The sequence below is a fragment of the Chlorocebus sabaeus genome, chromosome 14 (assembly GCF_047675955.1).
Source record: "Chlorocebus sabaeus isolate Y175 chromosome 14, mChlSab1.0.hap1, whole genome shotgun sequence".
Classification (NCBI taxonomy): Eukaryota; Metazoa; Chordata; class Mammalia; order Primates; family Cercopithecidae; genus Chlorocebus; species Chlorocebus sabaeus.
In genome coordinates, this window is record NC_132917.1 from 62,082,817 (window position 1) to 62,109,683 (window position 26,867).

The 26,867-nt window shown below is 41.6% G+C and overlaps 2 protein-coding genes and 1 non-coding gene across 8 annotated transcripts in view; all 3 read left to right on the forward strand.

Annotated features, from left to right (window-relative positions):
• The window catches only part of B3GNT2 (UDP-GlcNAc:betaGal beta-1,3-N-acetylglucosaminyltransferase 2), a 320,804-nt gene that overhangs the window by 50,535 nt on the left and 243,402 nt on the right, over positions 1-26,867 (forward strand). The window lies entirely within an intron of this gene.
• On the forward strand, positions 12,791-13,327 carry LOC103220182 (small ribosomal subunit protein eS17). The gene has a single exon (XM_007970490.3). It carries the CDS (start codon positions 12,832-12,834, stop codon positions 13,237-13,239), a length of 408 nt encoding a protein of 135 aa, XP_007968681.2. The 5' UTR covers positions 12,791-12,831; the 3' UTR covers positions 13,240-13,327.
• LOC119627461 (small nucleolar RNA U13) lies at positions 19,949-20,052 on the forward strand. The gene has a single exon (XR_005243653.1). It is a non-coding gene; the product is annotated as a small nucleolar RNA U13 (small nucleolar RNA).

Consider the following 26,867-nt stretch of genomic DNA (forward strand, 5'->3'; position numbering starts at 1 on the left):
GCATCTGCTAAAGAAGTTGAATGTGTAGTTAAAAACCTTCCCAATAAGACAGATCTAGGCCCACGTGGCTTCAGTCATGAATTCTACCAAACATTTATAGAAGAAATAATACCAATTCCACATACATTATTCCATAAAATTGAAGAGAAGGGTACAATTTCCAGCTCATTTTATGAGCCCAGCATTACTCTAATATTAAAGTCAGATAAAGACATTATAACAAAACTACAGACCAATACTCGTAATGACCAACAAATTTAAACAAAATTTTAGCAAAGTGAATTCAATCATAAATAGAGAGGGGATTTATCCCAGTGTTGCCAAGTTGGTTCAACATTCAAAAATGAATCAATCTTCCAGAAATTTTTCCAAATTAAAAAAAAAGAATCGAGCTGGGTGTGGTGGCGTGCACCTCTAGTCCTAGCTACTTGGGAGGCTGAGGTGGAAGGATGGCTTGAGGCCGGGAGTTTGCTGGCTGCAGTGCACTGTAATCATGCCGTAGAATAGCCACTGCACTCCAACCTGGGCAACACAGCAAGGCCTCATGTCTGAAAAAAGTAAAAATAACTGAATCAATATAGTCATTTTAACAAAACAGAAAACCTAGATGATAACCTCAATCGATACAGAAAACACATTGACAAAAATCCAGCATTCACTCTTTTGGTAAAGAATAACTAGAAGGGAACATCTTCAACCTGACTGGTGAAGGACGTGTATGAAAAACCCGCAGCCAAAATTATACCTAATGGTGATAGACTGATGATTTCCTCCCATGCTTAGGAATAAGACAAGGATGTGAGATCTCACCTCTTCTAGGCAACATTGTATTGAGGTTTCCAGATAGTGGGGTTAGGCAAGAAAAAGAAACAAAAGAAACAAAAGATAGCCATCTGATAAAAGAAAAAGTAGGCTGGGTGCGGTAGCTTATTCCTGTAATCCCAGCACTTTGGGAGGCCAAGGCGGGAGGATCAATTGAGCCCAGGAGTTTGAGACCAGCCTAGGCAACACGGTGAGAACTTGTCTTTATAAAAAATTAAAAAGTCAGGCTGGTGTTGTGCGCCTGTGGTCCAAGCTACTCAGGAAGCTGGGGCAAGAGGATCACTTGAGCCCAGGAGGTTGAGGCTGCAGTGAGCTGTGTTCACACCACTGCATTTCAGCCAGGGTGACAGAGCAAGACCTTGTCTCAAAAAAAAACAATGAAAGAAAGAAAAATAAAACTGTCTATTTGCAGACAACATGAGCATCTATACAGAAAGCTGACAAATCTATTAAAAGCTACTAGAACTGGGCCAGGTGCAGTGGCTCACCCCTGTAATCCCTGTACTTTGGGAGGCTGAAGTGGGCAGATCACGAGGTCAGGAGGTTGAGACTAGCCTGACCAACATGGTGAAACCCCTTCTCTATTAAAAATGTAAAAATTAGCTGGGCTTGGCGGCACACACCTGTACTCCCAGCTACTCGGGAGGCTGAGGCAGGAGAATCGTTTGAAGCTGGGAAGCGGAGGTTGCAGTGAGCTGAGATCGTGCCACTGTACTCCAGCCTGGGTGACAGAGTGAGACTTCGTCTCAATAAATAAATAAATAAATAAATGAACAAAACAAAACACTACTAGAACTAATGAATGAGTTTAGGAACATTACAAGATACAAGACTAATATATTAAAATAAACTGGCTAGGCATGGTGGTTCACGCCTGTAATCCTAGCACTTTGGGAGGCCGAGGTGGGCGGATTGCCTGAGCTCAGGAGTTCGAGACCAGCCTGGGCAAAGTGGTGAAACCCTGTCTCTACTAAAAAAAAAGAAAAAAAAAAAAAAATTAACCAGGCGTGGCAGCATGTTCCTGTAGTCCCAGCTACTCGAGAGGCTGAGGCAGGAGAATTGCTTGACTGGGAGGTGGAGGTTGCAGTGAGCCAAGATGGTGCCACTGCACTCCAGCCTGGTGACAGAGTGAGACTCCTCAATAAAAAACAAAAACAAAAACAAATTACTTTTCTGGGTATGAACAATAAGCCACTGGAAATAAACAAAAATTTTAAAATATGCCACTAATAGTAACATCAAAAAAATACTTATGGATATATTTATCAAAAGATATAAGAAGACCTGTACAGTGAAAACTACACAACACTGATGAGCAAAATTTTATTTTATTTTATTTTTTATTTTTATTTTTTGGAGAGAGAGTCTCACTGTCTTACAGGCTGCAATGCAGTGGCATGAACTTGGCTCATTGCAACCTCTGCCTCCCAGGTTCAAGTGCTTCTCCTGCCTCAGCCTCCTGAGTAGCTGGGATTACAGGCACCCGCCACCACATCTGGCTAATTTTTGTATTTTTAGTAGAGATGTGGTTTTACCATATTGGCCAAGCTGGTCTTAAACTCTCGACCTCAAGTGATCTGCCTGCCTTTGCCTCCTGAAGTGCTGGAATTACAGGAAAGAGCCACCGCGCCCGACCTGATGAGCCAAATTTTAAATGACCTAAATGAATGGAAAGATCAAATTGATCCATAGATTCAGTGCAATTATGAATACAATCCCAAGAGGCTTTTTTGCAGACAATTACAAACTGAATCTAAAATTTACATGGAAATTCAAATGACCTAGAATAGTAAGAACCGTTTTAGAAGAACAAAGTTGAAGGACTAACACTACCCAATTTCAAGACTTATTTTTTAAAAATTTGGTATGTAATAATAAAAAGTAAAAAAAAAAAAAGAATGACATGAAAATATATGATCCTTGAAAAGATGAAATAAAAATACTAAATATATATTTTTAAAAATCAATATATAATAGTTGTATGTATTTGGGGGGTACACGTCATTTTGTTACATGCATACAATGTGTAGTGATCAGATGGGGCAATTGAGATATCCATCACCTCAAACATGTATCTTTTCTTTAAGTTGAGAATATTCATTATTCTAGCTATCTTGAAATATACATTATTGTTAACTATAATCACCCTAGGGAACTATTGAACACTAGATCTTATTCCTTCTATCTTACTGTATTTTTGTACCCATCAATCAATCTCCCTTCATCCCTCCCTTCCCATCCTCTCAGCCTCTGGTCACCATCAGTCTGCTGTCTCCATGAGATCCACTTTTTTAGCTTCCAAGTATGAGTGAGAACATTCGATATTTGCCTTACTGTGCTTGGCTTATGTCACTTAACATAATGATCTCCAGTTCCATCCATGTTGCCGCAAATGACAGGATCTCATTCTTTGTTATGGCTGAATACTATTTTCAATTTTGACTTCTTATGCAACTGCAATAATCAAGACAGTGTGATACCAATGTTAAGGAAGAAAATAGATCAATGGAATAGAACAGAGAGACTGGAAATGGATTTTCAATGAAGATACAAAGGCAATTCAGTAGAGAAAGCATCATCTTTTCAACAAATGGTGCTGGAACAATTGGATATTCATAAGGCAGAAAAAATTAACTTCAACCCATACATTGCACCATGTATCAAAATTAACTCAAAATGAATCATAGACGTCAATGTAAAACCCAAGATTATGAATCAACTTCTAGAAGAAAACATAGAAGAAAACCTTTTTGACCTCGAGTTAGACAAAGATTTCTTAGAAACAGTACAAAAAGAACAATCTATCAAAGAGTAAATTGATAAATTGAATTTCATCTGTTGGGGCTCAGAAAACAATACCCCAAAGTGTAGACCTCAGCAGCAGCCTCAGAAGCAAAAGTTTTTCTCTGACCTTCTTCTTCCCTCTTATCTCTCAGTCCCATTCTTTCCCGAGGCTAGCCATAGAAACTAGAAATCTCTTCCCTAAAGCAGGTGGTAGAAACCAGAACCTCTTCTCCCCAAAGCTACTCATAAAACCTAAAAATATACTCTCATTTTCCATCCACCTTTCTGTGTAAAAGCTGGTCATAAAGAAACTATCTGGCCTACCTTGTTTGACTATAGCTCATAAGACCGCCCCCCGCCCCATCCCAGAGAGGAAGGAATGCATGCTCAGAGAGCCCAAGAAAATGTAGACAGACAGGCGCTACTGGGTTTCCCTAACTCAGCCTATTAGCGTTAGATCATATTCTTTTTGTTCAATCATACTTCCTCACAGCTGTCTACACTTTGTTGAACCTAAATATTAAGATGAACATTTTCCCCTGTATCTTTCGGTCTTCATTCTGAAGGCTCCTGTGTATACATGCTAAATAAATTTGTGTGCCTTTTCTCCTATTTATCAATCAGCTTCATGTCAGTAATTTTCAATGAACCTCAGAAAACAACAAAAAGGAAACACTTTGGCTCTTTGACACGCTGTTAAAAGAACAAAGACAAGCTATAGACTGAGACACAATCTTTGCAAACCATATTTCTTTTCTTTCTTTTTTTTTTGAAATGGAATTTCGCTCTTGTTGCCCAGGCTGGAGTGCAATGGCGCAATCTCGGCTCACCGCAGCCTCCATCTCTTGAGCCCAAGAGATGGAGGGTACAGTGAACTGTGATGGTGCCATTGCACTCCAGCCTGGGGGACAGAGTGAGACCCTGTCCTAAAATAAATAAATAAAAAGCCCCAAAGGAGGTATATCCTGAGTAGCTGGGATTACAGGCGTGTGCCACCACACCTGGCTAATTTTGTATTTTTAGCAGAGATGGGGTTTCTCCATGTTGATCAGGCTAGTCTCGAATTCCTGACCTCAGGTGATCCGCCTGCCTCGGCCTCCCAAAGTGCTGGGATTACAGGCATGAACCACCATGCCCAGCCTGCAAGCCATATTTCTAATAAAGGACTTGTATCTAGAATATATAATGAACTCGCAAAGCTCAACAACAAGAAAATAAAATACCCAAATTTAAAATGGGAAAAATTTAGGCTGTGCACGGTGGCTTATGCCTGTAATCCCAGCACTTTGGGAGGCCTAGGCGGGTGGATCACCTGAGGTCGGCAGTTCAAGACCAGCCTTGCCAACATGGTGAAACCTTGTCTCTACTGAAAATACAAAAATTAGCTGGGCATGGTTGCACGCACCTGTAGTTACAGCTACTCAGAAGGCGGAGGCAGGAGAATCTCTTGAACCTGGGAGGTGGAGGTTGCAGCGAGCCAAGATCACACCACTGCACTCTAGCCTGGGAGACAGAGCGAGACTCCATCTTATAAATAAGTAACTAAATGGAAAAATCTGAATAGACCCCTCACCAAACAGGATATATGGATGGCACATAAGCACAAGAAGAGATGCTCAATATTATTTGTCATTTAGCTCACTAATGAGACAACAAGCATTATGAAGAAGTCAGTTCCAAGGAGAAAAACTGAAGTATATATAGTCAGTGAAGGTATATGCGTGTTATTTAGGTATGTAGAATAAATACAAACATTTGGGTGGTTGCCTCTGAGAATGGGGTTGGTTGGTAGAGAGTGATAGGGCAGGTCCTGCTGTTTTTTGTTGGAGGTCTTATAGTATTATTACTATACTTAAAAACAAAGCAAAACTATGTATATGTATTACTTTCATAAGAACAAATTTTAATTAAAAGAGAAAAACATAGCAGGTGAATGTGAAAGTATAGCAATGTTACTATCAGATAAATAATCTCAAGGCAAAAACATACAATTAACAAAGAGGGATGTTGTATATTGGTAAAAAATACTATCCATGAAGATGATAACAAATTTCCATAAACACTTAGGTTTCTAACAACATATATTCAAGACATATAAAGCAAAATGATAGAAATATATATTCACAAATTTACAATCACACTATGGGGAAATCAACATACAAACAAACAGGCCTGGGGAGGAATCACCGCCTGTAATCCCAGCTCTCTGGAAGGCTGAGGCAGGAGGATTGCTTGAGGCTAGGAGTTTCAGATCAGCCTGGGTAACGAAAAAGAGATCTCTGCCCTGCCCTGCCCATCTCTACAAAAATTTGAAAAATTAGCCAGTCGTGGTGGCAAGTACCCGTTCGTTGTCCCAGCTGTTTGGGAGGCTGAGGCAGAGGGATCGCTTGATCCCAGGAGTTGGAGCCTGCAGTGAGCCGTGATTGCAGCACTGCACTCTGTCCTGGGCAGCAGAGTGAGACCAATAGATTTCACAATAACAGTATACAAAATATTCATTGTTAGGTTTCAGATTCCCCATTGCAAATAACTTTTAAGAAACTACCACTTGCACTTAGAAGTTTAGTATCAAAGAAGAATGTATACAATTATTGGAAAAGGCTTTTTTTGGTTTGCTTTTTAGAGATGAGGAGTCTTGCCGGGCGCGGTGGCTCACGCCTGAAATCCCAGCACTTTGGGAGGCCGAGGTGGGCAGATCATGAGGTCAGGAGATCGAGACCATCCTTACTAACACGGTGAAACCCTGTCTCTACTAAATATACAAAAAATTAGCTGGGCGTGGTGCCGGGTGCCTATAGTCCCAGCTACTTGGGAGGCTGAGGCAGGAGAATGGCGTGAACTCGGGAGGCAGAGCTTGCAGTGAGCCGAGACCACGCCACTGCACTCCAGCCTGGGCAACAGAGCGAAACTCCGTCTCAAAAAAAAAAAAAAAAAAAAGAAAGAAAGAAAGAAAGAAAGAAATCTGAATTGCTTGATTGTATCATCAAGCTATCAAGAAAACTGAAACAAATTACAAAAACAAATTACAGGGACTCCATTACACCATGATACAGTAAAGTTAAAAGAGAACAACCAGTAGAATAGCCAAAAAACAAAACAAAACAAAAAACAAAACCCACTCCTACTCTCTTAGAAAACTAAAAACACCCTTTAAATAACTTTTGGGTTAAATAGATAATCAAAACTACAGTTACAAAGTACTTAGAAAATTAATGACAATGAGAATACTTTTTATCAAAATTGGTGGGAGGCAATTAAAGATCAATTGAAAGACAATTAGTCATTTCAAAAACTTTTCACAAAAGGGCAAGAATTGGAAACAATTGAACAAAACAACTGAAGATGGAGAAAAAGACGACAAAAAGTCTCTAAAAAGTTATTTTGATCTCACTCCAAAATCAAAAAAATTTTGAGGAAAATATGTAGAAAACCCAATCTTCTACAAAACTAGAAAATGTGCGCAATCTCAAACCTCAATCCTGAAGAATGCTTGGCATCTACGATGAAATCAGGATCAATTTGAAGGCTCAGCACTCACTGATTATTTGGCTATTTGGAGAAGTAAACATTTGTGGATGGAGTTAATGGGGTGGAGGTGGGGCTTAAGATTTTGAGGTCTTAGGCCCTGTGCATTTTTCTCCCCCCGAAACAGGGCCTCACTCTGTCACCCAGGCTGGAGTCCAGTGGCACAATCATGGCTCACTGCTGCCTCAAACTCCTGGACTCAAGCTAACCTCCCACCTCAGCCTCCTGAGTAGCTGGGACTGTCTATAGGCGTGTGACACCATGCCTGGCTAATTTTTTTATTTTTGTAAAGATAAGCTGTTCCTGTGTTGTGCAGGCTGATTTTAAACTGCTCTGTTCAAGCGATCTATCCACTTCTGCCTCCCAAAGCATTGGGATTATAGGTGGGAGCCACCTTGGCAGACCAGGCCCTGCGCTTTAATCACACCTGCTCGCTCTCCACTCTCCACAGATAATCTGTCTCAATACGACTCAAGACTGCAAAGAGGGCGCATCCTCAGGCTGCATTGCCCCTGGTGACTTGGGAAGGGGCTTATGGTTAGTTTGAGATAAGTGGGGCCGGGCGTGGTGGCTCACACCTGTAATCCCAGCACTTTGGGAGGCCGAGATGGACGGATCACGAGGTCGGGAGATCGAAACCATCCTAGCAAAAATGGTCAAACCCTGTCTCTACTAAAAATACAAAAATTATCTGGGCATGGTGGTGCGTACCTGTAGTCCCAGCTACTCAGAAGGCTGAGGCAGGAGAATCACTTGAACCCGGGAGGTGGAGGTTGCAGTGAGCCGAGATTGAGCCATTGCACTCCAGCCTGGGTGACAGAGCGAGACTCTGTCTAAAAAAATAATAATAATAATAAGTGGAGAATGGTGGGCTGTTCCCGAACTTTATTGCCAAGAGGTTTACAGTATTTAGGAATTTAAGGAATCAAGAAACTTCGGATAATGTGTTCAACCCAGTGAAGAGATCCACTTCAGTGTGGCCCAATTCTGACCCATGAATGATGGATCCAGGTCAGCAGGTGACAGAACTGGCACTGGTCCATTTTTAATGACACGGCATAGATAGCCACCCTCCAGGCCTGGCCAAAGAAGAGTCTTAGCCAGTTTAAAATTGGAAAGGATCTGGTCTCAACATATCCCCTCTCATTATCTCTCTCAAAGCTGCCAGGTAAGAGCCGGGGACGGGGATGCCCCTCTTTCTGTGTCTTTTACCTCCGTGTCCAGACTGTCAACACTCACACTGCTTTCTCAGAGCAGGAGCATTATGCAGGCATCGTGGTGTAACAACACTTTGTATGCTACATCCAACTGGTATCACAATGAGGTCACATTTCACTTCAGTAGCCAGCTAAGATGGCCTTAAGCCACCACTGGGTATGTCCCTTCAGGGGTTCTGGGAATGCCCAGAGTTTGGACTCAGATAACTCAGGAACCAGTCTGCTTGGATTCTTCCACTTAGTTTGAAAAAGCTTCCAGATATGGTGCCCCTGTGATACCAGTGAGACTATGTACAGGCGCCCCTGTTGTCCATCTGTACCAGAACTTGCATGAGTTTTCAAGCACAGAGAATTTTCAAACCATATTTAGGCAACACGCACAACCCCCACCCCCAACACCCACACACACCCAAAACAAAAATCACTGCCTAAGGAAACAAATTCTGAAGAGATGTGACTCTGCAAAGCATAGGCACCCTATTACATTATTATAGAAAGCAATTTAGCTCAAACATATCCTGCTTAATATTTGCATAAAATTAATGAACCAGGCAGGTGTTTTTCCAAGTACAAAGGAAGATTGAGTCTTTGGTTTATTGCAAAACAGAAAACTGTTCCCAGCTTTGAAATGACAGCTTTTTAAGTTTTTGTTTTTCTGACTTTACCAAGCTGTGGGTAGCCTCCCCCAGCAATCTCTAAAAGGAGGCAGCTCCTTCCAAGCACTTAGAGTGTGTCTGGGAACTTAGCCTGAGGCATTGGCAGGAGAAGCTGTGTTAGCCCTCGGCACCTGCCCAGGGATCTCTCCTGCCTTCTCTCAGGCCTGCAGGGCCTCCATTTCTCCAGAATAATTCATTAGAGAAAGTATCTTGGTGAGGTTTGGGTGCTTGTGCTCAATCATAGTTTGCCAAGGTAGAAGTCATTGGTCTACTGGGTATGCCCTCTGCTGGGAACTGAGGGCTGCAAAAATGAACAAGGCAGAACAGGATATTTGCATGGTGCCAACATGTCACTCCATGAGTTACCTGTTAATTGCAACGGGAGATATCTGGTGATCAGAACTTTAACCATGCAATCAAATGTAGGTCACTAAGAGTGGGACACCTGACATGACATGGTATGCCCTAGGAAGTATAAAGCATCACCTATGAAATCATTTTACCAAAATGGCTTAACCTGAATCATCCAACCTTTATTTATTTAATTTATTTATTCATTATTATATTTTTCAGACAAGGTCTCACTCTGTTGCCCAGGCTGGAGTGCAGTAGCACAATCATGGCACTAATGATCTTCCCAGACTGAAGCCTCCCCACCTCAGCCTCCCAATGTCTTCCCCACCTCAGCCTCCCAAGTAACTGGGACTACAGGCACGAGCCACCATGCCCAGCCCCAACCTCAATTTAATAGGAAGCACAGGTGATAAAGGAACAAAGTAAATTGCATCACACATACACAAGCTGAATCAAGCTTACTTGGGTTAGAATCTTGGCTCTCCATATATTAGCTGTGAGCCCAGAGGTAAGTAACTTAGCTTCTCTGAGACTCAGTTTTCTTTTCTGTAAAATGTGTGTACTCAGATATAAGAGAGCTTTCCTAGGCTGCTCAGATTTGGCCTTAATGATTAATGATGCGTTAAGAAACAAAACAAGCCGGGTGCTGTGGCTCACGCCTGTAATCCCAGCACTTTGGCTGAGGCCAAGGCGGGTAGATCACCTGGGGCTAGGAGTTCAAGACCAGCCTGGCCAACATGGTGAAACCCCATCTCTACTAAAAATTAGCCCGGTGTGGTGGTGCATGCCTGTAATCCCAGCTACTAGTGAGGCTGAGGCAGGAGAATCACTTAAACCTGGGAGGCGGAGGTTGCAGTGAGCCGAGATCGTACCCCTGCACTCCAGCCTGTGTGACAGAGTGAGACTCCGTCCAAAACAAAACAAAACAAAACAGAAGGCATAAACACACACACAGACACACATAGAGACAATGTGACATTTTAGAAGACAAATGGCTTGAATTCTTCAAAAAGTCAACATCATAAATTACAAAAATAGTTGAAGGATTGTTCTTGTAGGGGCCAAGGCAAAACTTATCCTTCACCCTCTGAAGATTCGCAGAAAATCAGCTGACAAAAAGCAGATTAACAGGAGAAAGGGCATATTAAAATTTTTTTTAATATGCATAGCACCAAGGAATCACAGGAGAGAATGATTATCCAATAACCCAGTAGGGTACAGAAGCTTGTGTACCCTTCTTCATAAGTGAGTGGGGAGACAATTCTTCTGAGGGGCAGTAAATGATTTTCAGGAAAAATGAATGAGTCCAAAGACCAGTGGCCTGGGACCAAGTTTCTCTGGGCTCTGTGGGAGGTGACAGCACAGGTTATGGAAGAGGAATGTCAAGCAAAGGCTGTCTCATTATGCAGATGGAAGTATCTCAGGTCGTCTCTGATGTGGTTTAGCTCTGTGTCCCTACCCAAATCTCATCTTGAATAGTTTATCCCCATAATCCCCACATGTCGAGGGAGGAACCAGGTGGGAGGTGATTGGATCATGGGGGCATTTTCCGTTATGCCATTCTCATGACAGTGAGTGAGTTCTCATGAGATCTGTTGGTTTTATAAGGCACTTTTCCCTGCTCTTGCTCGGTCTCTCTTTCCTGCCACCATGTGAAGAAAGTCTTTGCTTCTCCTTCACCTTCTGCCATGATTATAAGTTTCCTGAGGCCTCCCGAGACATGTGGAACTGTGAGGCAATTAAACCTCTTTTCTTTATAAATTACCCAGTCTCAGGCAGTTCTTTATAGCAGTATGAAAATGGACTAATACAGTCTCAGAGCTGCCCTCAGAAAGGATAGATGGTAGTCTGTGGTGGACATAATCTTTTCTAGATCTGGACAAAGGATGGGTGGAGGCACTCAGAGGAAGCATGACTGCTCATTTCACTAACCTAGATTTTTCTCTATAAATGCAAATCTCTCCTACAAAAGGCAGCTTTTCAGGGCTATTCCTTTCTGCAGGTCCTCTGAATAGCCATCTCAAAATACGTCAAAGAAGTATATTTTGGGGCCAGGCGCGGTGGCTCATGCCTGTAATCCAATCACTTTGGGAGGCTGAGGCAGGCAGATCGCAAGGTCAGGAGTCACCAGTCTGCCCAACATGGTGAAACCCCGTCTCTACTAAAGATACAAAAAATTAGTCAGGCGTGGTGGCTCATGCCTATAATCCCAGCTACTCGGGAGGCTGAGGCAGGAGTCACTTGAACCTGGGAGGTGGAGGTTGCAGTGAGCCAAGATTGCACCATTACACTCCAGCCTGGGCCACAGGGCAAGACTTCGTCTCAAAAAAAAAAAAAAAAGAAATATATTTTGGGGTGAAATATGGAAATATGTTTGGTTTCTTTTAGTCTCCCGTTTGAAACTTTATTTTCAGGAAGTTTTACCTATTAAAATAGGATTGGTAGTTATGGAGAGAGAAATCAGGTTAGTAACTGAGTGGCAAGGAATTTGCAAAGGGAGAAAATAACACAGATTAGGATGAGAATAAGCACGTAGAAAAGAACAAACCTAAGCACTTTCTCCCACACGCAATTAAACCAGTCTCACATTTCAGGGAATAGGCCAGTCCAATTAAGCTATGGTATATCATTCTAGAAGATGGCGTTGCAGATGGGTTGTCAAAGCTATGCCTCTATATGATGAAGCCAAACAGGTCATTAATAAGAGGCAGTTCTGTGGAAAAAGAAGAACAAAGGTTAATGTCTGGAGTAGTCTATAAACTAGTTTTTCCAGAGTTTGGAGGGCAGTCCGTCACAAAGATTAGTGGCAATCTCACAGATTTTTCTGGTTTGCAGTTTGCGTATGCAACATTTGTCCAAATATAAGCTGCTGTGATGATTTTTCTTCAAAGCCAGGCTGACTAGCCTCAGCTTGTATGCCATTAGGGAAAAGATGATTTTAATTTCTAGTGATTCCAAGTCGGAAGGATGGGAGAACAATTGGAAAGATTAGTCTGGAGAGCTGCAGCCAGATACTGGAGAAAACTAAAATTCTGGATTCAGCCCAGATAACAACAACAACAACAAACCCCTCAAAAACAAATGGACAGGGCTAGAATCTAGTGCACTATAGTTTTGTTCCGAAACGTAAGCTTTCTCTCGCCATTTTCTAATTTTTACCAAAGATATTTATAGCAAGACTAATTTGCTTATAAAATAAGTTTAGTGTTATTTACTTGGCCTGGTTATGTGCATAAAATGCAATAATGATAGTGATTCATCATATAGACTGTTGTTAAGTTGGCTTTGCTGAAACTTCATAAGAAATGTCAAATTAGTCTTTTAAAAGCCACTTGAGGCTTAGGAGTTACGCCAAAGACTGTAAGACCAATACAAATTGAGTGAATTTCACTCTTCCAGAGGTCCCCCAAATAACTTGAGGTTCCTAGGCCTGTCAGAAAGTGACATTCGCTCTTTACCAAGGACCCGCCAACATGGGCCGCGTTCGCACCAAAACCGTGAAGAAGGCGGCCCGGGTCATCATAGAGAAGTACTACACGCGCCTGGGCAACGACTTCCACACGAACAAGCGCGTGTGCGAGGAGATCGCCATTATCCCCAGCAAGAAGCTCCGCAACAAGATAGCAGGCTATGTCACCCATCTGATGAAGCGGATTCAGAGAGGCCCTGTAAGAGGTATCTCCATCAAGCTGCAGGAGGAGGAGAGAGAAAGGAGAGACAATTACGTTCCTGAGGTCTCAGCCCTGGATCAGGAGATAATTGAAGTAGATCCTGACACTAAGGAAATGCTGAAGCTTTTGGACTTCGGCGGTCTGTCCAACCTGCAGGTCACTCAACCTACAGTTGGGATGAATTTCAAAACGCCTCGGGGACCTGTTTGAATTTTTTCTGCAGTGCTATATTATTTTCAATAAATCTGGGACAACAACAACAAAAAAAAAACAAAAAAAAACAACAAAAAAAAAGAAAGTGACATTCTTTACTTACTTCTAGGTTAGGAACCTTATTAGAGTACTGCGTAGACAAAGTACCAGGCCAGTCTTTCCAAGGGGCTTTTTATTGGCTCCATACAAGTCAACCTCAGTCCCTCAAAGCAGTCTAGTCATGTCTCAAAATATGATATTCTAGTTAAAGCCTTGGTAAAATAACCAGTTTTTCCAATTATGTTTTGTGGCAGATGAAAACAATCTTACTGAACTTATGCAAATAACTATACTGTCATAAAATAAGAATATTCACAAATAGTTTCCAAATTCTAGAGAGATTAGGTAGAGAGGTAAATGTTTTAAATCTATTATGAAAGTACACTTTACTCAATTGCTGTAAGCTATAAATAGCCTTAAATAAGAAGAAAACAGTTTTCTTAATTCTGGAAAACAATCAATTGCTGTAAGCTATAAATATCCTGAAATAAGAAGAAAAAAGTTTTCTTAATTCTGGAAAACAAAACATAAAAAATCAGCAATATGACAAACAAAAAGATGTCCTAAAAAATCATTTCAGTCTTCTACCAGTTCAGTCCCATCTAATTAATTCTCGTTCTGCTTGATGTTAGGTGGGCGGTTTTATGAGTCCAGGTTTTCTAGTTTTGTTTTGTTTTTTAGTGTTTTGAAACTTTTTGCCTAGTCCAATGGTATGATCTCAATGTTGTCAGAAACCTGTATTTGTCCGAGTTCTTTCCATCCTTTCCATAAACCTCCTCGAAGATACAACATCTAGGATTTGCAAAGAGCTTTCAGAAAAAAAATCAAAGTAAAGCAATTAACTGTGGACAACAGGACTTAAAATGGCCATACTTAAATAAACAATTGATTTTTAAAACTTAGTTATTTTCTGTGGTCTACAACAATTTTACATAATCGCCATAATGATGAGTTGATAGCATGTCAGATTTTTAGGATTTGCATACAAATTTGGAGCACATTAATGACATGTTCTTACAAATATAACTCAAAAAAAAAAAAAAAAGGCTGAACATCATTGTTTATTTGACAGTGCTTCCCATGTAATTTAATGTACCAATAGGCCTGCTTATGACCTCTCTTTTGGATGCTTCAGGGGTCCCTTTGAACATCCCAAAGTTAGTTTGAGGTTGAAAACACTTAATTTCAAATACAAAGTTTGATTTGAGGAAGCCTGTGAAATGTGTAAAAGGTTGAAAACACTTGATCAAAATAGGAAATGTTTAAAAGGTTTAAAACACGTAATCACAATAGGATCACAGGTCACTGTAAAACAATAGTCATTTAGCCAAAGTTATAATTTATTTATAAAAGATTTTAAAAAGCAAAAATCTTTACTTTTTGATGGAGAGGAGACAAATATTCAAATAACTAAAAGATCTAATAAAGTACACAGAGTCTGTTTCTCTCCTTCCTTTTTTTTTTTTCTTTTTTTTTTTTTGAGACGGAGTCTTACTCTATTGCCCAGGCTGGAGTGCAGTGGTGCAATCTTGGCTCACTGCAACCTCTGCCTCCTAGGATCAAGCGATTCTCCTGCCTCAGTCTCCCAAGTAGCTGGGATTATAGGCACTTGCCACTGCGCCCAGCTCATTTTTGCATTTTTAGTAGAGACAGGGTTTTTGTTGGCCAGGCTGTTCTTGAACTCCTGACCTCAGGTGATCCATCTGCCTTGGCCTCCTAAAGTGCAGGGATTATAGGCATGAGACACCATGCCCAGCTTACTATCTTTTATTAGTAGTACACACAAATTTTGTTCAAAGAGAAAATCAAAATTTACCCATGTTTCAGTGTATTGATACTAAAGCTAAATTTAATAAAACTTTATAAGCTCATCTTTATGAATTTTATAAGTTCATCTATTTTTAATTAGCTTTGACCACACAAGATTTCCATAAGCCTTTTATAACCTAACCTGGTATGAAATTTTTTATATTCTTTCTTTTCCCAACTTTCTATATTCACTCAATTTTATGTATATCACTAAAATTTTGAAATAGGACGGGCACAGTGGCTCACGCCTATAATCCCAGCACTTTGGGAAGCCAAGGCAGGGGGATCACTGGAGCCCAGGAGTTCAAGATTAGCCTGGGAAACATGATGATATCCTGTCTCTACAAAAAATACAAATATTAGCCAGGTGTGGTGATGTGTGCCTGTAGTTCCAGCTACTTGGGAGGCTGAGGTGGGAGGATCACTTGAGGTCAGGAGGCAGAGGTTGCAGTGAGCTGAGAACGTGTCACTGGACTCCAGCCTGGGTGACAGAGTTAAGACCCTGTCTCAAAAAAAGGAAAAGAAAAAGAAAAGAAAGAAAGAAAGAAAGAAAAAACGAACTTTTAACCGCAAAACTAGACAAAAGTATTTTTTAAAAACGAAAACACATGTCCTTATGCCTTTTTATAACTCTTTTCTCACCAAAAACATCCTGGGTTTTTTCATATACTTAGTATACAGGATTGTTTTCTCTTATTTCTAGTAGATTCAATTACATATACTTAAACCAATATTATTTTTATTCACCAAAGATTACTAAAAAGTCATATGAACTTGAAAAGCATTTCGTTTTATTTACGTAATTTATGAGGATTCATTTATTTACAAGTCAACTTGGTACCATGTAGACAATATAGAAACAGATACATACACATGTATACATAAAAACACAAACAAAGCCTTTATAGTTTGATTTTTGTTGTTGTTGTTGTTTGGTGTGAAATGGAGTTTGTGAGACAGAGTCTTGCTCTGTCACCTAGGCTGGAGGGCAGTGTGGCATGATCTTGGCTCTCTGCAACCTCCACCTCCCAGGCTCAAGTGATTCTCATGCCTCAGCCTCCCAAGTAGCTGGGACTACAGGCGCCCACTACCATGCCCAGCTAATTTTTGTATTTTTAGTAGAGATGGGGTTTCACCATGTTGGCCAGGCTGGTCTCGAACTCCTGACCTCAATTGGTCCTCCCCTCTTGGCCTCCCAAAGTGCTGGGATTACAGGCGTGAGCCACCATACCAGCCCTGTAGCTTTGATTTTGAAAACTGTAGCCATGAGACACATAACATTCACTAGTTTAAAAGGATAGTTGGATTCAAACTGTGTCTTGTAAATAGAACATGTTAAAGCTTATCTGTCCCACATAAAGAGAGCCTTTATTGAGTTTTAGAGGAAACAGGATAGCAAATTTCCATCTCAAAGCCCCGAGAGAGAATTTGAGCTTTTTCAAGGAGTTTGGATGTGTTAGAGGAAGATTAAATATGGATGTCAAAGCCAGGCTCAACACGTGGGGAGACCGAGGTGGGTGGATCACTTGAAGGCAGGAGTTCAGGACCAGCCTAGGCAACATGATGAAACCCCGTCTCTACAAAAAATACAAAAAATTAGCTGGGCCTGGTTGTGTGTGCCTGTGGTCCCAGCTACTGGAGAGGCTAAGGTGAGAGGATGGCTTGAACCTGGGAGGTGGCGGTTGGAGCACACCACACTTCAGCCTGGGTGACAGAGCCAGACCCCATCTCAAAAATAAAATACAATAAAATAAAAGATGCCAAAGGTAACACAAAATCACAGGAATTTGCCACAGGATTGAATAAGGATACCAGATTTAGTTAGAAAGTAGCTTCCTATTGTCTTTTTCAGCTGGATGACTGAGCTCAGAGTGGAGGCCGCTGAGGAGTAAAACCAAGCATTTGCAGCCTCTAGGGCCCAACACTCACACGTGGAAAAGGCAGGTGCAGCTTACTTTTTTCTCCTCTGTAAAACGGGTGTAACTGAAGTAAAACAGACCCTTCCTGGGCAGCTCAGATCTGGCCTTGCCAGATAATGACACATTAAAAAACAAAACAAAAAGATATAAATCTGACTGTGAAAGGATTAAAGTATAATATATTGTATTTCTTTGAAATTGGGACACATTTTGAACTGATGGGCACTTGTAATTGGTAATTCTCTTCCTTCATACCTTTCTTCCTTCCTAAAATGTGATGTGTATTTTTTTCTTTCTTTCTTTTTTTTTTTTTTTTTAAGAGATGAGTTTTCCAGGCTGGGATGCCTGTTTATTCACAGGCATCATCCCACTACTGATTAGCATGGGAATTTTGACCTGCTCTGTTTCCAATCTGGGTTCCCCTCTCCTTAGACACCCTGGTGGTCCTCTGCTCCTGAGAGATGACCATACTGATGCCAAACTTAATGCGGACATCCAATCAGCATAACACACTATATCCCAGAACTCCTGGGCTTTGTGAGATCATCCTCTCTCGGCCTCCCGAGTAATGGCACTACAGGCGTGTACTACCATGACCAACAATGATGTATCTTGCCATCGATTCTATCTTACGGTCATTCACAGCTTGGATTAGATAAAATATGGCAGATTTAATGCTGAGATTTTCCTGGAGATATGGAAGAAAGAGTAAGTGATACTTCATGTACCAGAACTTTGAAAAATCCTCTCCAAAGATCCCACTATTTCCCCAAATCTGCCTCCCCTCTGTTGTGACCATGACACCTTCCCCCTCTCTTGAGCCTGCCAGTCCTTGCCAGGTTCCTCCCAGCTCCTCATCTTTGCCTTCACTTTCTCCTTACTCTCCTCTTCCACCCCTTCATCTGCCCACCTCCCCCAGCCCTTCTGGGTCTCCATCTCTTTATTCTAATTTAGCCTTCTCTCTCTCTCTTCACTTTTCCACTTCCCGTCCCCAGCAGCACCCCATCAAGTAAAATAAAGAACCCTCCAAGGAATCTACCTTCTTAGAAAGTGAAGAGCAGAGAGACAATTATACGTACTTAACATTTAATATTTTTTGTGTTTCATGGATAATAATAGCTACCTCATGAGGCTTTCGTGAGGATTAAAAGAGAGAGGGAATGTAAAACACTTGGCAAGTGGCTGGCACATGTTAAGAATTCACCAAATGTTAGCTGACATTATTTACTATTATTCTGTAAATGATTGTACAATCAACACTGTAACAACACAGGGAAGAGGAAAGAAGAAAAAGACCAAAGGAATAAGAATCACCTAGAGAATCAACGCCATATATTTTTCTAGTAGTAATCATAAACATGCCATAGTGAATTTGAATTTTGTGCTTTTCCAGTGACAGAGCCTTCTTATGAATCATAGCTCATAAATGAAAATATCAAAGGATGGAAAGAAAGTCGTGTCTTTTTAATGTATTTTAACACGTAGCATTTTGTGATGTTTTTAGATCGTGACAAAGAGGAAATTACTGTCATCTTCATCCTTAATCTAGTATGAAGCTCTTTTTTTTTTTTTTTCTTTTTCTTTTTTTGAGACTGAGTTTTTGCTCCTGTTGCCCAGGCTGGAGTGCAATGGCACTATCTTGGCTCACTGCAACCTCTGCCTCCTGGGTTCAAGTGATTCTCCTGCCTCAGCCTCCTGAGTAGCTGGGATTATGGGCACCCGCCACCATGGCTGGCTAATTTTTTTTTTTTTTTTTTGAGATGGAGTCTTGCACTGTCGCCTGGGCTGGAGTGCAGTGGCGCGATCTCGGCTCACTGCAACCTCTGCCTCCTGAGTTCAAGCAATTCTCCTGCCTCAGCCTCCTGAGTAGCTGGGATTACGGGCGCCTACCACCATGCCTGGCTAATATTTTGTATTTTTAGTAGAGACGGGGTTTCGCTATGATGGCCAGGCTGATCTTGAACTCCTGACCTCAGGTGATCTGCCCACCTTGGTCTCCCAAAGTGCTGGGATTACAGGCGTGAGCCACCGCACCTGGCCCACCTGCTAATTTTTTTTTTTCTGTTTTCAGTAGAGATGGGGTTTCACCATGTTGGCCAGGCTGGTCTCGAACTCCTGACCTCAGGTGATCTGCCCGCCTTGGTCTCCCAAAGTGCTGGGATTACAGGCATAAACCACTGTGCCTGGCCCGAAGCTCTTTTTCTTTAGAAGACCATGCTGCAGAAACTTCAAAATACAAAAGAATGGTACTATCTACCATTCTGGTAAAGTATTTTAAGAGGACTGCAAAAATCTAGGGTAATAGTTTGTAAAATGCCTCCTTGTTTCTAGTAATGGAATGTAAGAGGGAAACTTTGCAGAGTTTAAATCGTAACTTGTGGTCTTGGTTGTCAATTCACATCATGTGATTGGAAATTGAAGATACTGACTGAAAGGCTGAGACTGGGAAACAGACCCTATGCTGTGGACTGAATTGTACCCCCCACCCCAAATTCACGTGTTGAAGCTCTAACCCCCAATACGGTAGTATTTTCTTTTGGAGATAATTAGGGCTAGATGAGCTCATGACGGTGGGGCCTTCATAATGAGACTGGCGTCTTTATAAGAAGAGACACCAGAGTTTGCTCTCCTACCACAAAGAGGTCATGTGAGCCCACAGCAAGATGATGTCTGCCTGTGCGTCAAGAGAAGAGGCTTCAGAATGAAACCTACTTGCTGGCACCTTGATCTTAGACTTCCAGCCTCCAGAGCTATGAGAAGTAAATTCCTGTTTAAACACTCAGCCTATAGTATTCTGTTACAACCGCCCAAGTGGACTAATTACAGTCTGGTGGCCTCCGTTATCAAAGTCAGCAACAAAGTTAACAGAGCTTTCTTAGGCCAACTTTTCCACACAGAGGGCAATCTCCTAAAAGTAGTGTGAACACTGGGACAATGTGATCCTTCTGTAGTTCATAAGCATCATGCCTGGGTTTTCGCATTCCTGGGTGAGCTGTGCATCCCTCAAACCTTGTTATGGCATCGGTACATTACTCATCTGACGTGAAAAAGAAAAAAAAGGGGAAGAAAAAATAATTAAAAGGAGAAACAATGTGAGAGGGAAGGACATATGCATAATACTGTAAAACCAGTGGAAGGCTTGATGAAACTCAAAACTGGGAAGTTCTATTTTAAGAAATTGCAACGTGCAGCTTAACTGTTTCTGGATTTCTTTGCCGGCTGAAAAGTGGGGATGATGAATTGACACCCACTGCAGGGGCATTTTGCTGCCTCAGCAAGTTTCGTGCAGCTGCTTCAGTACTGAATACTGCAGTAGCTTCTGACAGCGTCTCCCGAGGGTCCCCAGCTAAGAGCCCTCAGACTACTTGAGTGGACTAGTACACAAATTACCTGTCTCAAAAAGGTTTGCTTTGCCTTTGGGAAAACCTCGTCTTCCCTGGAGGGAAATTCTTTTTTTTTTTTTTTTTTTCTGAGACAGCCTCACTCTGTCACCCAGGCTGGAGTGCAGTGGTGTGATCTCGGCTCACGGCAACCTCCACCTCCTGGGTTCAAGCAATTCTTATGCCTCAGCCACCCGAGTAGCTGGGATTACAGGTGGGTGCCACCACGCCCAGCTAATTTTTGTATTTTTAGTGGAGATGGAGTTTCACCATGTTGGCCAGGCTGGTGTCAAACTCCTGACTTCAGGTGATCCGCTTGCCTTGGCCTCCCAAAGTGCTGGGGTTATAGGTGCAAGCCACTGCGTCTGGCCATGGGAAACTTTTAATCCAGTTCTTTTTGGGGCTCTGAGAGAGAGTATAAATATGGTAAATTAAAGCCAGTTTCCCAGGGAGCTATGTGACACTTAAAAAAAAAAATTCTTCTTCTCTTCCTCCATTTTGCCATGTATTTGTATTGTTATCTCACGTGTGATGGGAGAACATTTTGCTTCTTACTAAGAGAAATGTCTTACGTTGAGGGGAAATGGTTCTTAGTTTAGAAAAATACTTTGCTGGCCCCTAGGGCTGCTGATGGTGAGACTCAGCTTTGGGGCAGAATGGGTTGCAGAAAGAGGGTATTTGGATGTGAGACCTTTGGGAGATAATTTTGAATTGTCCTGCCCAGTAAGGTGGGACAAATATTGAATTCCTGGAGATAGCTCTGGAAAGACGGTCAGGGAAGAGAAGGGAGGGACTGTGGAAAGGTTTGCAATCTTTTGCAATCTTTTGGCTTCTCTGGGCCACATTGGAAGAAGAAGAATTGCCTTGGGCCACATATAAAATACACTAACACTAATGATGCTGATGAACTTAAAAAAAATCTCAAAAAATCACATAATGTTTTAAGAAAGTTTATGTACATTTTCACTACTGTTCGGTTCTTGAAGAAAAAAAAAAAAAGAAAGTTTACGAATTTGTGTTGGGCCACATTCAAAACCATCCTGGGCCACGAGTTGGACAAGCTTGGTTTAGAGGAAGGAAGGTAGAGGAGCTGACTTAATGTGCAGGTAGCCCAGTGTGAGGCCTGAGAAGGGAGAGCCAGCAAAACATCCAAAACGGCAGGATGCTTCTGGATTCTAGCAGTCAATGTGAAAATGGTGGCTGTGCAGTGCTGCAAAGAACGTCTCTGCAAAGCTTTATAGAGATCTACTGCATACAACTGCTTTGGGCAAGTTATGGCTCCAAGAAATCAAGAGGGATCTGGGGTCCAGTGGTAGGACCAAGAGAAGGGAACAGTCACAGTGCAAGGCACAGGAATTCAGTGGGAATAGGAAATGGGAATGGGAGCTCACACCAGAACAAAACCCCAGGAATGCACAGCTTGAGCTATTTAGATGCAAAGGTTAACAGAAAGGGCAACTTGCTGAGGCTGAGGATTTCCCAACTGTCATCTGAGTCACGTGGAGGAGTAATGGTGAGGTTGTACTTTTGGGCACTGGAAGACATCAAGTCCCATCCAAGTAAGGGATGGGGGTGGGGGTTTGGGGGGCAGTAGGGGGAGTCCAGAAGAGGGAGGACATGCCCACAGCTATCCTCGACAGTCCTGCCCATCCTCTGGGGAAAAGTCAAACCCCAGATTTCAAAATGGCTTCAAAACAAATTCTGATCTGCTTCATGGTCTAACTTTAGAGATGTCTGAGGGTGTGAGTGGGCAGCTGGAAGGATGAGATGGTTGTTTTTATACTTTTAACATTTCTTCTGTTTATTCTCATTCTTTCATATTTAGCAGAGTCATTTTTGAAAGCCTGCTACAACTGTGTTATGGATGTCAAATATGATTTTCAAATAGTTAAGAATGTAACATAAGTAAGCCCTTGTCAAAGATGTGTTTAGCTCACTCATGAGGACACCAGCAAGATGGCAACACCAGTTCAAAGGTTATATGTAGTCGGTGAAAAGAAGAATGCAGAAAGATGGCAGAGTCAGATATAAAACAGGTCCTGACAGAGCAATAACTAACCTTTGAGCTTATCTTTTCTACCAGAGAGAAATCATTTACCTCTCCACTAGAAAAAAAAAAACTTTGCAAAACTTATCAATATTTTATAGATTAAATCTAGCTTTTCAGAACCTAGTCTGATCAACTGTAAATAGTAAGTCAAGAGGCCAGGCACGGTGGCTCACGCCTACATGTAATCCCAACACTTTGGGAGGCCAAAGTGGGAGGATCACTTGAGCCCAGAGGTCCAAGACTGCAGTGAGCTATGATTTTGCCACTGCACTTCAGCTTCGGTAACAAAGCAAGACCTTGTCTCTATTAAAAAAAATAATAAGTAGGTCAAATAAAGTTATATCCCTTAGAAAATCAGATGAGTCTTAGGAAGGTTGTTATACAATAGTCAGTCATGTGGCTTTGAAAGGGCATGTGATAATCTTTGTGCTGAATTTCCAATTTTTGGATGATTTTTCTTAAGGGAAAGCAAAGGACTAGATTATTGTCCTCACTTAAGTCACAGAGCTAAAGGGGAGCAGCAGAGTCTTGGAGCCACCATGATGGGGTAGAAGTAATAAAGGGAAAGAGACATGGTTGAAACTCAAGAAATAAAAAGAAGACTGCCTGCTCATCCCTCCCCTCCTGGAGAGTCTTCTTTTACTTCTAAAACCAGATTTTTCTGCTACTGATCTAATAAAGGGACTACTGGTCTCTTATATCCATCAGTACCTTCTGTGTCACCAACTAGGGACCCTTGAGTTTGCACTGGAGTCAAAACATTATAGGGAACCCAGGCACTGCCCTATCCGCTAGGGGTGAGAGAGTTGAATGTTAAAATCTCTTTGGGACATTTTTGCAATATCTAGCAGCATTATTTTTTTAATCGTGGTAAATTTATACATAACTTAAAATTTACCATTTCACCATTTTAAGCATATGGTTCAATAGTAGTATGCACATTCACATTGTTGTGCTATTATTACCATCATCCATCTCTAGGACTTTTTCATCTTCTCAATTTCTTCTTCCCATAACCATTGGCAGTCACGATTCTACTTTCTGTCTCTTTGAACTTAACTATTTACTCATGTAAGTGGAAATTTACAATATTTGTCCTTTTGTATCTGGCTTATTTCACTTGGTATAATATCTTCAGTCTGTCCATGTTTGCATGTGTCTGAATTTCACTTCTTTTTAAGGCTGAATATTCCCTTTTATGTATATACCACATTTTGTTTATCCATTTGATATGGTTTGGCTGTGTCCCCACCCAAATCTCACCTTGAATTGTAGCTCCCATGATCCCCACATGTTGTGGAAGGGACCCAGTAGGAGGCAATTGAATCATGGGGGTGGGTTTTTCCCATGCTGTCCTTGTGATAGTGAATAAGTCTCAAAAGATCTGATGGTTTTATAAAGAGCATTTCCCCCGCACATGTTCTCTTGCCTGCCACCATGTAAGATGTGTCTTTGCTCCTCCTTCACCTTCTGCCATGATTGTGAGGCCTCCCCAGCCATGTTGGAAACCTCTTTTTTTTTGTTTTGTTTTTGTTTTGACATGGAGTTTCCCTCTTGTTGCCCAGGCTGGAGTGCGATGGCTCGATCTCAGCTCACCGCAACCTTTGCCTCCCAAGTTCAAGTGATTCTCCTGCCTTAGCCTCCCGAGTAGCTGGGATTACAGGCATGCACCACCACACCCAGCTAATTTTGTATTTTTAGTAGAGAGAAGCTTTATCCATGTTGGTCAGGCTGGTCTCCAACTCCTGACCTCAGGTGATCTGCCCACCTTGGCCTCCCAAAGTGCTGGGATTACAGGCATGAGCCACTGTGCCCAGCCAAACCTCTTTCTCTTTATAAATTACCCAGTCCCAGGTATTTCTTCATAGCCGTATGAAATACACCATTTCATACTGCTACATTCATCTAATATGTACACCTAATACACCATTCATCCATTGATGCCTATCAACATTTAAAATGAACATACTCTTTTGATCCAGCGAGTCTATTCAAGGACTTTGTCCTATGCATATACTTATAAATATACACAAAGATGGTATTTGTAGAAGACCCTCTTGGTTGCTACCCAATAGACATTCCATCCTTTCTTCTGGCCAATAGGACCTTGAGTTTCTTCAGGTATCAGGATGCACTGTGATCAGGAGAAGCATGTTCTTCCCCAGCTCCAGGGGATTAATCTTAACTGGTCTAAGCCAATAAGAGTAATTATTTCCCTCTTTAACAGTGATTGGTTTATGGATGGGTATGTTCTAGCTAATGATTTGTGAAGGGAAGTCTGTGGCAGGGCTTCTGGGGAAAGTTTTCCTCCCTGAGAAAAAGAGATGTGCAAGGAGAAATTGATTTCTTGCCTTTGAACAGAGCTGAACCATGATGGGATGACTGGAACAGTACGTGCCATCTTACTTCCAAACCCAGGGCAAAAAATCAAACACTCTGAAGATGGCAAGAGAAATATGGAAAACACTTAGTCCCTTAATGACATTGTTGGACCACTAAATTAACTCATCCTGGGACCATCTAGCTGTAGATCTCTTGTTATGTAAGATAATAAATCCTTATGGTTTACTTATAGTTGGGTGTTCTGTTATTTTCATTCTAAAACACTAATTGATACGGTGTTTATTGCAGCATTGTTTATAGTAGCGAACACCCTAAATGTTAATCAATAGAGGACTCATTAAATAAATTATGTTACATCTATACAGTAAAATACTATGCAGTTGTAAATAAAAAGAAGTGGATTTATATGCAGATATGGAATAAATTCTAAGAAATAGTGAATAGGGGCCAGGCGTGGTGGCTCACGCCTGTAATTCCAGCACTTTGGGAGGCCGAGGCAGGTGGATCATGAGGTCAGGAGATCGAGACCATACTGGTTAACACGGTGAAACCCCATCTTTACTAAAAAATACAAAAAATGAGCCGGGTGTAGTCCCAGCTACTCTGGAGGCTGAGGCAGGAGAATGGCGTGAACCCAGGAGGCGGAGCTTGCAGTGAGCTGAGATTGCGCCACTGCACTCCAGCCTGGGCGACAGAGCGAGACTCCATCTCAAAAAAAGAAAAAAAAGAAAGAAATAGTGAATAGGAATAGCAAAATACATAAACATTTCTAAGTAGGCTGCTGTGTGTATGTTAAAAAATATACACATATATACGTTTGTGTAAATACAGAAAATTTATGCAAGTGTATGCAACAAATTGTTAATAAGGTAACTCTGGGGAGTGAGGCTAGGAGTACCAGGACAGAAGGGAGACTTACTTTTTATTTTATGCTTCTCTTTAAAGTTTGTATTTTTATACCAAGATAATGTATTACTCTTTCAATTTAAAAAGAAAGTTCAAAACCACTACCACCAGAGCAAAAACATTAATATCAGTTCAGGGTGTAACCTATCAACTTCCAGGCACTGTCTTTTGCAGTGGGCCAGCCACGGATCTGCGTAAAGCTGATAGAGGCATGGCTTCAGAAGGCAGAGGCAGGACTTTCGAAAGAGACACATTGTAGGTGGAATCTGGTCCAAGAAAATTTATCCCCAAACATAGGGTTAATTGAGCCTCCTGTTTTGTCTTTTGTAACTACCCTAGGGCTGATATTCAGCTAGGATACATTGGCATGGACGTATCATTTATAACTGGGGTCTATTCTGACTGGGGTGGTCCCCTTTCAGAATATTTTGTGCCCATGAGGGACCAGCTGTTAAATATGTTGAATATCATCTCTATCCTGTTCCACTCAGTATGCCTAACTCTTCTTGTGCCTTCAACCATCTGAACATGTCCTTAACTCTTGGTTAGTAACCTTGTCTCCTGATAGTGAATATTTTGGGGGATGTATTTGGCAGCAGGTAATATAATATCAACTACAATAGCTTCAACAATATACAGTTATTGGGCTGGGCATGGTGGCTCATACCTGTAATCCCAGCACTTTGGGAGGCTGAGGCAGGAGGATTGCTTGAGTCCAGGAGTTTGAGACCAGCCTGAGCAACAAAGTGAGACCTTGTTTCTATAAAAAATGAGAAAACTTAGGCATACATGGTGGCATGTGCCCATGGTCCCAGCTACTCAGGAGCCTGAGGCAGGAGGATTGCTTGAGCCCAGGAGGTTGAGGCTGCAGTGAGCCATGATCACACCACAACTTGGGCAACAGAGTGAGACCATGTCTCAAAACAAACACACACAGTTATTTTGTATAACAAGTCTGGTTAGTAGTGGGCAGTTTTGGGGTTAATTAGGTGGCTCAATAGTGTCACTGGAGACCAAGAGCCTTCTCACTTTTCTTTCTGCCATCTTAGCATGTTGGCAAATCTCCCTGGTGGTCATCAGATGGCTGCTATAGCACTGAGTAATGCCTTCATATGACAGCACACTAACAAGATGGTTAAGGAGGAGGATATAGTGGACATTTTCGTCTTGTGATTCTTT